General features: G+C 42.4%; 1 protein-coding gene across 2 annotated transcripts; it reads left to right on the plus strand.

The window, feature by feature from the left end:
* Positions 1–4,227: 4,227 nt before the first annotated feature.
* On the plus strand, positions 4,228–8,844 carry LOC100274670 (uncharacterized). 2 transcript variants are annotated; one of them, XM_008663444.3, is made up of 6 exons: positions 4,228–4,442; positions 6,257–6,448; positions 7,383–7,524; positions 7,617–7,718; positions 8,146–8,219; positions 8,514–8,844. In XM_008663444.3, exons 2-6 carry the CDS (start codon positions 6,268–6,270, stop codon positions 8,609–8,611), a joined length of 597 nt encoding a protein of 198 aa, XP_008661666.1. In that variant the 5' UTR covers positions 4,228–4,442; positions 6,257–6,267; the 3' UTR covers positions 8,612–8,844. The 2 variants fall into 2 exon arrangements, with proteins under 2 accessions (XP_008661666.1, NP_001142463.1); NM_001148991.1 differs by having other exon boundaries at positions 4,261–4,442; positions 6,264–6,448; positions 8,514–8,774.
* Positions 8,845–14,719: the final 5,875 nt, after the last annotated feature.

Genomic DNA, 14,719 nt, shown 5'->3' on the forward strand with positions numbered 1-14,719 from the left:
CCGCAACAAACAAGACGAGCACGGGGTGGTGACGAGAAACAAGGCTCGACTTGTGGCAAAAGGTTATGCCCAGGTCGCAGGTTTGGATTTAGAGGAGACTTTTGCTCCTGTGGCTAGGCTAGAATCAATTCGTATCCTGCTAGCATATGCCGCTCATCATTCTTTCAGGTTGTTCCAAATGGATGTCAAGAGCGCTTTCCTCAACGGGCCAATCAAGGAGGAGGTGTACGTAGAGCAACCCCCTGGCTTCGAGGATGAACGGTACCCCGACCATGTGTGTAAGCTCTCTAAGGCGCTCTATGGACTTAAGCAAGCCCCAAGAGCATGGTATGAATGCCTTAGAGACTTTCTAATTGTTAATGCTTTCAAGGTTGGGAAAGCCGATCCAACTCTTTTTACAAAGACATGTGATGGTGATTTGTTTGTGTGCCAAATTTATGTCGATGACATAATATTTGGTTCTACTAACCAAAAGTCTTGTGAAGAGTTTAGCAGGGTGATGACGCAGAAATTCGAGATGTCGATGATGGGCGAGTTGAACTACTTCCTTGGGTTCCAAGTGAAGCAACTCAAGGACGGCACCTTCATCTCCCAAACGAAGTACACGCAAGATCTGCTAAAGCGGTTTGGGATGAAGGACGCCAAGCCCGCAAAGACTCCGATGGGAACCGACGGACACACCGACCTCAACAAAGGAGGTAAGTCCGTTGATCAAAAAGCATACCGGTCAATGATAGGGTCATTACTTTACTTATGTGCTAGTAGACCGGATATTATGCTTAGCGTATGCATGTGTGCTAGATTTCAATCCGATCCTAAGGAGTGTCACTTAGTGGCGGTGAAGCGAATTTTGAGATATTTAGTTGCTACGCCTTGCTTCGGGCTCTGGTATCCAAAGGGGTCTACCTTTGACTTGGTTGGATACTCAGATTCCGACTATGCTGGATGTAAGGTCGATAGGAAGAGCACATCGGGGACGTGCCAATTCTTAGGAAGGTCCCTGGTGTCATGGAATTCTAAGAAACAAACCTCCGTTGCCCTATCCACCGCTGAGGCCGAGTATGTTGCCGCAGGACAGTGTTGCGCGCAACTACTTTGGATGAGGCAAACCCTCAGGGACTTTGGCTACAATCTGAGCAAAGTCCCACTCCTATGTGATAATGAGAGTGCTATCCGCATGGCGGAAAATCCTGTTGAGCACAGCCGCACAAAGCACATAGACATCCGACATCACTTCTTGAGAGACCACCAGCAAAAGGGGGATATCGAAGTGTTTCATGTTAGCACCGAGAACCAGCTAGCCGATATCTTTACCAAGCCTCTAGATGAGAAGACCTTTTGCAGGCTGCGTAGTGAGCTAAATGTCTTAGATTCGCGGAACTTGGATTGACTTGTAGCATACATGTGTTTATGCCTTTGATCATGTTCATTCTGCATTTTGTTGCTTGTTGTGGTGCTCAAGTTGTACAAACACTCCCTGGACCTCACAAGTCCGTTGCAAAGTGATGCACATGTTTAGGGGGAGATGTGTTACAACTTGACCCTTTGAGACTAACTATGTAGTTGAGTTTGCTTGATTTAGTCTCAAAGGAGAATTGAAAGGGAAAGGTGGACTTGGACCATGAAAGACTTCCACTGCACTCCGATGAGAGGGTAACTTATTCCAAGTCCATCTCATGAACTCTTATTGCCATTTGCTCTTAATTGAAGATTTTGGTGAGGCAATGGGGTTAAAGGGCCAAAGTTGATCCCGTTTTGGTGCTTGATGCCAAAGGGGGAGAAGATAAAGGCCAAAGCAATAAATGGATCAGCTACCACTTGAGAGATTTGAAAATAGTAGAGTAGAGCTTTTGTTTTGTCAAAACTCTCTTATTGTCTCTTTTGTCAAAAGTTGGCTTCTTGTGGGGAGAAGTAGTAATTATGGGAAAAAGGGGGAGTTTTTGAAATCTTTGATCAATCTCTTTTGGAATGACTCTCTTTATGCTTCAACATGTGTGTTTGACTTAGAGATAGAGATTTGAGTTTGATTTACAAAAACAAACCAAGTGGTGGCAAAGGATGATCCATATATGCCAAAATTGAATAAAACTCAAATTTGTTTTATTTGAAGTGATTTTGCACTTGTTCTAGTTGCTTTATGTTGTGTTGGCATAAATCACCAAAAAGGGGGAGATTGAAAGGGAAATGTGCCCTTGGGCCATTTCTAAGTATTTTGGTGATTGAGTGTCAACACAAGTGCTTAAATGTAAATCTATGCCCGTGGATGGACAAGTTGCAAATCACAAGTAAAGGTATGTTTCTAAGCCTTAGTACATTGGTTTTGTGTACTAATATACTTGTCTAAGTGTTAGAAACAGAGAGAAGAAGAAAGAAGAAGGGTTGGCTGTGTACAGCCAAAAGGCTGCTTCGGTCTAGGGCACCGGACTGTCTGGTGGTGCACCGGACAGTGTCCGGTGCGCCAGGCTGCCTCGGGCGAAGACGCCACTCTCGGGAATTTGCCGACGGCGTACGGCTAAAATTCACCGGACTGTCCGGTGTGCACCGGACTGTCCGGTGAGCCAACGGTCGGCTGGGCCAACGGTCGGTCGCGCGATCTGCGCGAGACACGTGGCCGAGCCAACGGTCGGAAGGGGGCACCGGACTGTCCGGTGTGCACCGGACATGTCCGGTGCGCCAACGGCTCCCAGATCTTTAACGGTCAGCAACGGTCGGCTGCGCTGTTTATGGAAATAAATCGGGCACCGGACAGTGTCCGGTGTGCACCGGACTGTCCGGTGCGCCCGACGACAGAAGGCAAGGATGGCCTTCCAGATTTGTTCTCAACGGCTCCTAGCTGCCTTGGGGCTATAAAAGGGACCCCTAGGCGCATGGAGGAGTATACCAAGCATTCCTACAACATTCTTAAGCACCAAGACATCGATCTCGCGCATTCGTTTCGTTGTGATAGCATATAGAGCTCTTGTGGAGTTGTGAACTCTTTGAGTTGTGTTGCGAGCTCTTGTTGCTACTTGTGTGCGTGTTGTTCTGATCTTTTGAAGTCTTGTGTGCGTTGCTCATTCCCCCTTTGCTATGTGTTTCTTTGTGAAATTCAATTGTAAGGGCGAGAGACTCCAAGTTGTGGAGATTCCTCGCAAACGGGAAAAGATCAAAGAAAAGAAGAACACCGTGGTATTCAAGTTGATCATTGGATCACTTGAGAGGAGTTGAGTGCAACTCTCGTCCGTTGGAACGCCACAACGTGGAGTAGGCAAGTTTTGTACTTGGCCGAACCACGGGATAACCACCGTGTCATCTCTGTGATTGGTTTCTTGTGGTTATTGTGTTTTGACTCCTCTCTAGCCACTTGGCCATAATTGTGCTAACACTTAACAAGTTTTTGTGGCTATAAGTCTAAGTTTTACAGGATCACCTATTCACCCCCCCTCTAGGTGCTCTCAGATTGTTGGTGTCACTTATTACTATGTTGGGTGTATTGTGTTTCTGTGCCGATTTCAGGGTAATTGTCCAGACAGAAACTCCTTGCACCTTCTCACTGTCCCCGTCCCCATGGAGAGGAGTGAGAGGAGCAGGAGGGCGAGGAAGGACAAGTGGCGCCCTCGACAGGGACGAACTCGGTCATGTACACGCAGGAGCTGCTGGACGCGGACGGCGGCGGCAGTGCCCCGGACTCAGTGGCTCAACGGGATAGACTTCCTAGAGCGGCTGCTGCTCATGGGCGACTCGATGAACCGGAACCAGTTCGAGTCCATGCTCTGCGCGAGGCCTTGCCGAACACGGCCAGATGTTCGAGATGCACGAGCACAGGATCAGCAAGGGCCAAGGCTTCTTCATCTTCGAGTTCACGATAATAATAAATCAGCCAAGTGTGGCATTGTGTAAAATAGCATGGAAGCTAGAGTAATTATTTTTTATCTCAGTGGTTCCCACTCAAGGAGCTTGGTGTTTCTGATCTCAATGTTTTTTGGTACAAGGTTTGGCATGCGTGCAAGTGACTTTTTCCTTAATATGTGCTGACTTTTGGCAACTCTAATGTACTGGTGCCAAGGGTTAGATTCATTTGTATTTGTTGAATTTCTAATTATCTGTTTTCTTATGACAACCCTAGGATAATAATATTATATGTTTCCGTTGCAGCACACGAACACTTAACTATAGTATTATATGTTTCTGTTGCAACACACAGTCACTCACCTAGTTATATATGATGATATGTGAGAAGTAGAAAATAAAAAAGAAATGGAAAGGGGGGGGGGGGGGGGGAGGACAGTAGTAGTGGCCCATCTTCGTCGCAGCGCCGGCGCTCCATCTTTCGCTCCATCCCTTACTCGCGCTCGGCACACCGGCTCTCAGGGCGGCGGCGCTCAGGCTCGGGCTCTCAAGCGACGGCGTCAACGGCTTCCCCTCCCGCCTCCGGTCCTCCGCACACCGGCCGGTGACCCTGCGTGCGTGCCTCTCTCTATCTCTCCTCTCTCCTCTGTTGGATCGTCAACAGCGCTCTGCCCCGGCGGCTGCGCCGCGCGGGCCTGAGGGCAGCGGGATCCAGCAGCCACTGCTTCACCAAGGCGGTCGCGCCGATTTGGGAGCGTTTATGCCCCAAAACAAAGCGATACCCGTCCTCTTAGCGCTTCAGCGCGCTAAGACGTGCGCTTAGTGCCGCTTTTTGGAACCCTAATTAAGCTGTTTTTATTGGTGTGTGTATTAATAGTATTGACATTAAGAATACAAGTAGTGTGTACTATTAGTTTCATCCACCTTGATTATTAGGCGCAAGATTTAGGGTAAGTTGCATTGTGCATGTGTATTGTTCCTTCATGCTGACATTAGCTCACTTCTGAAATTCTTAGTCAACTACAGTGTCAGCTACACATCAGGTCACTCCATCAAATCGATGTACACCTGCTTATTGAGGGCATCGATCAACGGCTATGTGGATGGAAAAGAAAATGGCTTGCTTAACAGAACGGGCCGCCTTACGCTTGTCTCTTTGGTTCTCTCTGCCATGCCAACCTATCATCTTACCATATTCCCCTTGGCGGCATGGGCAAATAAGAAAATTGACAAAATTAGGAGGCCTTTCCTACAGAAAGGGGAGGAAAATGCGAATGGAGGATATTGTCTGTTTAATTGGCGAACGGTCACCCGCCCGAAGGATCTTGGAGCATTAGGCGTACCCGACCTAGAGAGGTTCGGCCGTGCAACTCTTACTTGATGGTTGTGGCAGGATTGGGCGGAAGACTCCAAACCTTTGATCGGGATGGGCCTTCCTTTTAATGATGTTGATCGCCTACAATTCAATTTCTCGACCACAATCACTTGCTCGCTTCTGGCACACCAATTGGCTTGAAGGAGAAACAACATAAATACCTGGCCCCAAATCTCTCCAAGTTAGCCATTAGTAAGAATAAAACATTGCAACACGAACTCCGAAACAACAGTTGGATACACAGCGACGCCATTTCACCACCTTTACCAACATTGAGGAGTTAGTCTCCCTCTAGATCAAGATCCATGATGTGCATCTCACACAAGGTGTCAAAGACTCCACCTAGAAATGGACACCAGATGGCAAGTACTCTACTCACTCAGCAGTCAGCATACCATGTTCAATTCAGTGTTTTTTTCACAAAATTCCGAAGGGACCTCATTTGGAGAGCACTTGTAGAAAATAAGTGCAAGGTCTTCTCCTGGATCCCAATTAAGGGAAAACTACTAATGGAAGATAACATGGAAAAAAGGGTTGGCTGCACGAGGAACACTATGTTCTCTGCAACGGGCCTTTGGAGACCCGGCTGCACCCATGCTTTTGCTACCCATTTGATAAGGCAGCTTGGAATCAAATCCTTGCTTGAGAGCACTTTGACAGAGTGACAGACCATTGGGACAGCAACAGGCTGACCCCTCAAAGATCATATAGTGGTGGGAAATTGCCTCAAGTAAGGTGTATTGTAGTGAATGAAGATGGTTGAGTGGCATGGTGATTTATATATTCTGGAACCTCTAGAAAGAGAAACAGAAGAATCTTCAATAACGCCTATGAAACAGTGATGCAGGTGGCCGCAAGAATTAATAGAGCAGAGAAGAAGAGTGATAGCGGACTATTTATCTTTTGTGTGATCTTTCTTGCTCCTGCCCCAGAGGGGTGTGGTATTTTTGCTTGTACATAAACATTCCTTTTTTCCTATCTTAATTGAAGGGCAGAGATCCTGCCAAACTTTCAAAATAATGTGAACTATAGTGTGGCTTCTTGATTGTTTAGTGAACAGTCTTATGGCGGCGAGCGCGGGTGAGAGCCAGGGGGTGGAAAGACTCCTCTCCTATGCTGAAGATCTCGTGGCTGTCCTTTGCGTCAGCACCGACTGCGACGACAATGCACAGGTCGGTGCCGGAGTGCAGAGGCTGCTGTCTGCCTGTCGATCCGAGTCTGACGATCTCGAGATGCAGCTCAAAGGTCAGCTTGTCCCCTGTTCTGCTGGAATTTATTTCACTCCATTTCGACGTCTTAGGTGTTTCTCCTACTGTTGATATAGGCTTCTCTCTGGTTGAGACAAGGGAATTTGGACGAGTAATTTATTTAGGTTGAATTACATGAAAGGGCATTAGCTGTGTAAATGAAGCAAGCCATATCATCATTTACCCACTGATGACTGATGAAATCCTTTCATTTGCATAGGTGGTTTTCATGAGTAAACAAGTTAGAAGCTAGACCCTCAACCCTGTCCAAACCTGCAAATGTAAGTAAAGATTCAGCTCCAGGAATACCTGTCACTTGGGAAGCTTACATTAGACATAGAGTGTAAAGGTAGAATGTCATACAAGCATTATCAAGTTTCTTCTCCCATACCGGCACTGACGCACTGTGGCATGCTCCTTTTCCAATAGCCAGCTAACCTCTTCTGAATGTTTCCAAGCTGTTGAAAATCCAACTCTAGATTTGTCAGTCTTGGTAATCAATTACTTGGAAAGCTTACAAGTGACAGGGTAGTCTGTCAAGAATTCATCGAAGATGTTCTACTTCCATGTCACAAAACCTGTAGCAGTTTCCCTTCTTCAACAACCGGCCATCTTTTGAACATTGCCAAGCTTAATGCTTGCATTCATGCATTGTTCTCTGAATTTGGTCCGTTCGTGAATATACTAGCCTAAAAATGCATGGTACTGTATCCTGTTTTGTTTCTTGTGATAATGTCGTGCATTTATTCAAATATCTGCTGCATATATCTTCATCAAAACAGAATTAGGGCCTCAGATTACAAAACCAATAGGGAGAGAATTAACAATGAACTGTTTGGTGGCACCTGAAAAACCTGCTGTGGGACAATGAACTCGAGAGATGACATTATTGCCATCTTAATGCCTTATTCGTTATTCCTTTTGCATAACAGAGTATCAGGAAAAAATACACTCCTGCAAAGAAAAGATTGACAAAGCAAAGGCTGAAACCATTACTGACGATGAACTCAATGCACTACAAAGCAAGATGGAAGAAAAACTGCAGGAAGAGAAGCAGCTTCGCCAAGAGTTAAGATAAGTTCTTGCTTCAGAATTTACATTCTTCCGAAAATTGCATCTTAAGAATTAAGAGTTTGATGTTCTTATATACATTATGCTATGAACACAGTGTTACATGATGAGCTTGATGACCTAGAAAGCCAAAGACTTTCTATAAAAGAAAGAAAGGACGCTGTCAAGAAGAAAAAGAAAGACACACAGAAAGCAGAGTAAGTTGAGAATTGCTCACAATGTTAGCTTTCATAAGTGCAGTGAGTTTGATAATTATATGGATGCTGAAAAAATCCATCTTAGAAGAGCTAGATATAATAAAGAATAAATACTAGTGCTATCTTGCTTGAATTTTGGAAAAGGCCACTTGCTGATCTGTGTTATATCCAGCCTTGCCTCATCTTTCCTTCCCTTCGTACATTGTGATCACACTAACTTCCTTTGATTTTAGTGATCCCAGTAACAATGTTGCAAACATTGCTGAAAAAAACACTGGAACTGTATTTGTTCAAACAAATTTAAATCGTGCCTACTAATTCGGTATGAAGTGAGTTTTAAATCATGCCTTAGCAGTATTGTACTATTGTCTCTATTGCTTACTCTATTTCTGAGTTGAAATAAGCGACTCACCACTCCCTCATGCAGACGTACGCTTTCCATGTGTCTGTCGGTTACAAATATCATCCCAAATTTGGAAGACCAGGATAAGGTTTCAGGATGTATCCTTTGAATCTGTTACCGTTTCCCCTATATTATAGGAGAAAAAATATGTATGGGTTAGTTTGACAACTCCATTTTTTCAAGAGATTTCTATTTTCCTAAATTAGTAAGGGAAATTAGTTAATTTTCCCTTATGAAAATGGGAATCCTTTGGAAAAATAGAGTTGTCAAACTAGCCCTAAACGTTTCAAAAAGGAAGTACATACTATTTGCTGCTTAGTGGTTGTGTTTGTACTCAATATCATCGTTTCGTACAAAGATATGGATGTGTGGAAGTCCTTAGCTTTGATCAGATATTGTCGACCAGAACAGGAAGAAGATAGAGAAGTTTGAATTCGAGAACACCACGCCACCAGTTGAGATATGCGACGAGCTCTGGAAGAAGATTTAGCGTGTTTCAGATCATTCTTGTTGTAAGGCGGCGGAAACCTGTGCCTGTAGATTGCCGCGGTGTGGTTGTCCTCCCAGGATGCAGTTTGCCATGTTGTTTGTATCGTTAGTTCATGACGCTGTACTGTTTTGTAAGGCGGCGGAAACCTGTGTTTGTATCGTTAGTTTGCCATGTCAGATTAGCTACTACTTCTTGTGTTTTAAATTATTCCAAATTATAAGTTATTCTAATTTTCCTGAGAGTCAAACCATCTTAGGTTTAAAGCATCTCAAGTTTAACCAAATTTATATAGAAAATTGCCAAAAAAGCATGACATCAAATTGGTATATTACAAAAATATAATTAATAAAGAATCTAATGATACTTATTAGCTATTATAAATGTTATTGTTTTATTATATAAAGTTTGGTCAACCTTGAAACGATTTGACTCTAAGAAAATCGAGATGATATAATTTAGGATAGAGGGAATAGTTTGTTGTGTTCTATGTACACTGTTTGATCTTTTCCATACTTTGTTGGAGCCTGTAGACGTCAGGCCATATTTCGAAGGTGTTTGACTCGTACACTTCCTCCTTCAGGTCATGTTACATGCTACATAGGATGAGGAGCTAAAGTATCTCTGAATTGCTACGGATGTCCTGAACATGTGCGCTGTTAAATGGGTAGACTGGTCGGTGGATCAACAATAGGAGGCCTCTTGCAAGGAGATCATTTGTTCTCTTTCTTGTTTGTCTTAGTGCTGACGGATGTGTCTAAAACGTGACCACAAAGGTGAGATGAGGACTTAGAGCATGTTTGGTTTGTGGCTAAATGTGCCACACTTTGCATAAGGTTAGTCGTTCGAATTGAATAACTAACCTTAGGCAGAAAAGTTAGGCAAAGTGTGGTAATTGAGGTAACGAACCAAACATGCCCTTATTGCACCCCCTAAGGTCTTAAGAGCTAAAATAGAATCGTGGGTGCCAAGCCAATGAGATGAGGACAAATTGCACCCCCGGGTCCTTTGAAACACGATCTTTATGCTTTGGTCAAAATTCACGCAAGCAAAATAGAAGAATTGTGTGCAGGTAAAATAGAAGATGAAGGGGTCCTGATATAAGTTAGACATTTTCTTCCTTGGTAGTGCCAGAGTTCAATGGATTTTGTTTCCTTTCCAAGTACAACAGAAAGGGTCTAGCTACCTTCCAGTTCTGCATTTTTTGAATTGTTACCTTCACCCATCTGTCATTGTATGAGATGGATAAATCTAGAGTTGGTTAACTGTTTTATGTCATGTACAAACTGAACTAGTGAAGACTGAAAACACAGTGCATATCCTAGACAGTCCAAGCTAGCTAGTAACACAAATCAACACATATTTATGCAAAATAGCCTACAACAAGTCGTAAATGTTTCAGATGTTAAGTGGTTATATATTCATCATTTGTAGAGACATTAAGAAAATAAAATTATATTCACTTATCTTGCTTTGTTTCCTTTCCAAGTACAACAACTGCTACTGGTATCTTCACTTGATTCCTTATTTTGTGAAGTTTATCATCTTTGAGGATGAAAAAGTGCTTCTTCACAACACCCAAAGTCCTTTGGACATGATTCCTCAGTATGACATGGTGATGTATAACTCCTTGTAGTTCTAAGGTCTACGGTGACCTTGCCCATACTCCTTTAGATGGTATCTAACTCCACGATAAGGTGCAAGGAATGACGATGTGTTGGCATACCCACCATCAACCAAATAGAACTTTCCAAGAGGTACATGGAATCCATTGTTCATTGCAGATCTAAGAACTCTAGCATCTGTAGCAGATCCCTCCCACCTAGTATATGAAAGTGATATTTAGGTCGAAATCACAAGCTACCATCACGTTTTGGCTAAGAGTTCCTTTCCTGTTTCTAAAGGAGCAGCTTTGTCAGGTGAAATTGTATTGAGCATATGAGTGCCATCAATTGCACCAATGTCGTTCTACACAAGAAAACTATATGTGAATTTCTAAAATTTGGAAAAAAAATGGATAGATATTGGGCAAGGATATAAATGGCATCACCTTGAAGTAAGGATAGAACCTAGGATTCCTTTCAATTTTTCGAATGTACTTGAATTAGAGGAGGAGGCTTCAAAAATAGTTTGACGAGGGAAAGGACAACTATGTCAAAAAAATGCTTTATATGACGGTGGAAAGTGTCACCACTATGCCTGAACTATTCTTGCAGATCTTCAAATGACGCATTATGGCTTATCATGTAAAGAAAGAAGTTGAGCTTCTCCACTTTTACCCTTGTGTCACGTATGAGCCTTTCCTTCCTAAGATAGTTGGCTAGGCCTCTAAAAATTTCAGGTTCCATTCTGAATGATACTCAGCAGTTCTTGACATGCCCTTCAAGCAATTCTGAAACATGCTTCTCGTCACATAGCTTGGATGTGTGTCGTCGCTTCTTAACCCTGCTCCCTCTAGGTGAACTAGAACGCAGCAAATGTAATGCAGGAAGGAAGAACATCACCATATCATCATCATCCTCTTGTCTCCTCCTTCTAATGTGATCCATTAATCCCATACTCATTGCAAAAAGATAGGGGCTACTGGGTCCCAGAAAGTACCTCTCAAGGATGGTACTGGGACCCAAGACGGTGGGGGTTGGTCTTCTCCAACTCTACCCAGTGTGGGTACAATCTATAAATAAAAAGTAGAATATTCAAATTAGTAAGATTAATGTTGATAGAGTACTCATCATCAGCTAATATGAACAATGAAGTACATGTTGTTGATAGAACACAACACAGAGCACATTGCAGAAAAATGAGATTTCAGCTTCCAGCATAGATATATATAGGTTGGGGCACAATATTGTGGTTATGGGCATTGATATTCTCTCAATCAGACATACATTGATAAAATAGCTGAGCATGTGACACAATATTATAAAAACGGCTTGGATCTACCAGCAAAAATCCAAGGTCCCCAAATGGCCTCACCATATGTATAACACATACTAGTTGTATGCAGTTTATGAGTTCAGATACTAAGTCATATGGTGCAGCACCCACCCACCATTCAGTCATCCACTTGTACTTAAAATTCAGATAAGTGAAGGGCATGATGGAATGTGATGCTATTTGGCTCTATGTACTGTTTGAACAGAGGTGTCGGTGCTAGCAAAACCGCAAACTGGTTGTCTGAATTAAATGTTTAAGAGCCACAACCTCACTTTCACCCAACTGACAAGTTAACGCCATGTCGATATGTACATAACATAGGTTGCATAAACCAAATGCTATTAGCCCAAACTTATATGCACATTGTCCTTGTCACGGTGTCACCTTCGCATTGTGATATGTGAGGAAATGGGAGGATCATTAAGAAGAACAACTCTGAAACTTAGTTGGTGTTCAGAACTCACACTATTATTTTATTTTTCCAAAAAACGTTGCAAGGATGCTTCAACTTATCTCTCGATAATTGTGGTGGTCAACTGCGACACGCATATTTTTCTACCAACATATCTACATGGGCGTAAGTTTTGTAGAACAGTAGCCATCTAAAATCTGAACGCTCTATTTTGACGAATTTCTGAACCTCAAATTGGCAAACGAAGCAGAAATTCTTGTTATCAAGATGCTCCACTTTGAAAAGCAAACATGTAACATGATGTTGAATGACATTGTACGTTGAGATCAAAATCCCATCATTATTAGAGTCAGAGGGGCTTAGTGGAGTTGTAGTGGACACATGCAAATGGAAGACTACCAATGCTCTGCAAGGCACGTTCTCAATAGGCCATAAACAACTAAATGATCAAACAAATCAAGATCGGGATTTTCTATTCATTCGACGGATGGACATTAGGACAGGGAGATTAATTGATGGCGGGAGGAGAATTGTAGGATTGTAGTCTGAGATGATGGCGAGGGGAGGGGATCAAATCAAACACCAGATCGGTGGCCCGACGCGTTCGCATCTTCGTCCGCCGCGGACGAGAGAGTGCAATAGGCGGTGCAAAAGCATGGAGAGGGGGAGCACAGACATGGGAGAGAAGGGAAGGACGAACTCACCAAGGGAAAGCTCGCAGATGAAGATGGCGGCAGCCGGCGGTGGAAGGAGCCCTGCAAATCCGTCATGGATCGCGCTGCCGCCATCGCTGACAGCCTCACACCCACTCGCGTCTGGCCACTGGGATGAGTTCCATAACTATGAATTCGTGGGTCGATTCCAGGCCGGGATCGAAAGGTTTCAAAGGGATTGGGCCAGGTTCACATACACGTGTGGGCTAAACAAACACTTCTTTTTTGGTGGGCTGGTATTTGATCCATACCTGAATAATACCCATGGATCAGGTCGTGATCCCAGCCAATTCCAGCCCAACCAAACAGGGCCTAAGGTGGAGATTTCGATGTTGATGATCCAAGGCTTCGAACAAATGAGTCCTCACAATCACTATATCATGACTCTATTGGTTATCACCCATGTCATATAGATAACCTCGACAAGAAGGCTTATTCCTGCAAGCGCAATCGATAACACAAGCAATAATAGGGAAGTTGCAATCAACTGAATTGATTTATAAGATAGGTTCAACAAACTGATGATCAATGATACTATTCTTGACATATTGAATATAAGAAAAAACTCAAACTTTAATATGACGCCAGCTACTGAATATATAAGGGTCGGGATGTGGAAAACCCATGGCCATGTCCTTATTGGACTCCAACATGATACATGGCTCAAGGAGCCAAAAGATGGTAACACATCACTAGGACAGGTTCTAGACAATGTCTTGTTTCGATAATTCTTGTTGATTATGAAGGAATTCTAAAGTGAAACTAGTTGGGTTAAAAAACTTATCATTTTAAATTTTCATGAATATAAATAACGTCAAAAATAGAGTTTATATACGTCTCGATCATCAATTTTGGTGTGGACTGATCCTATAGTCCAAAGTGGAGTAGAAGTCGAGTTAGGTTTGGACTCCCGCATGATGTAGATATCCTGGTTGTTCCTCCTCAACTCTTTTGACTTTTCCAAGTCCATTTTGGTCCACTCCTAGGTTTCTAATCAATAAAACATATTCTCCACCAACCGTAAGGTTAGAAAAAATAATTAACTAATAAAGAGCGCATCTGGAGATTCAATTACCATGTTCGTGATCTTGTAACTAGATCTTGCAATGTATCCAAGGGAGTAATTTCCTCAGCATCCTCCCTTATTGAAGTGGAGCCATTATCGACTGAAGCTCATCTTCCTTACCCAACTATGGCTTCAAACTCAAAATATTCGAGGTGGGACTAACCCCAAAATTTTGGGCAACTCAAATTTATATGCATTATTGATACTTTTAAGAACCTTAAAAGGTCCTACAACATGTGGCACGAGTTTAGACTTTCTCAAATCAATAAACATATCTTTCCTCAAATAAACCCAGACCAAGTCACCTAGTTCTAATTTTATTACCTTCCTACATTTACTACCAACAATACTATACTTTATATTCATCTTTTTTAATGTTTAACTTAGTTGTTTAATGAAACTTTAAAATAAATTCAAATTGTGGTACAACATCTAAGTTCATAATTCCAGAATACGGTAAGGTAGTAAATCAATAGAAGCACGGGTATTAAAACCATACATGACCATGAATGGACTTTACTTTGTTATGGAGTGAGCAAGATGAACTACCCGTGTTTCTATTGAACAAGATGAACTGAAATTGTTACCTTATTTATATTATATTAAATTTGATATTATATGTAATCTAAGTATGTTGAAGGAGAAATTTTGTGTTTATTTTAAATTTATATGGCCGTGTATATGTACATACCACTTTATTTAAAAATATAATTATAAAGGAAAGTGTATGCTGGATCTTGCCTATATTTGTTCAAATCTTAAATCTCCTTTGCCATGCAAAAATATGTTGGTTAGAGGGCTGCAATTGCTATAATCTTGTCATATCGAGTTCCTCTAGTTGTGTTCTAAAGAAATAGCCTAATTTTAAAAAATAGAAGCACTATTAGTTACTACCTACAACATATCCAACATTAAGGTCAGATTGAGAACGATTTTCTATCAAGATGAGGAGGAGGATGACATGACACCTCTCAATACAACAA

The sequence above is a fragment of the Zea mays genome, chromosome 10, assembly GCF_902167145.1.
Source record: "Zea mays cultivar B73 chromosome 10, Zm-B73-REFERENCE-NAM-5.0, whole genome shotgun sequence".
In the NCBI taxonomy this organism is placed as follows: Eukaryota; Viridiplantae; Streptophyta; class Magnoliopsida; order Poales; family Poaceae; genus Zea; species Zea mays.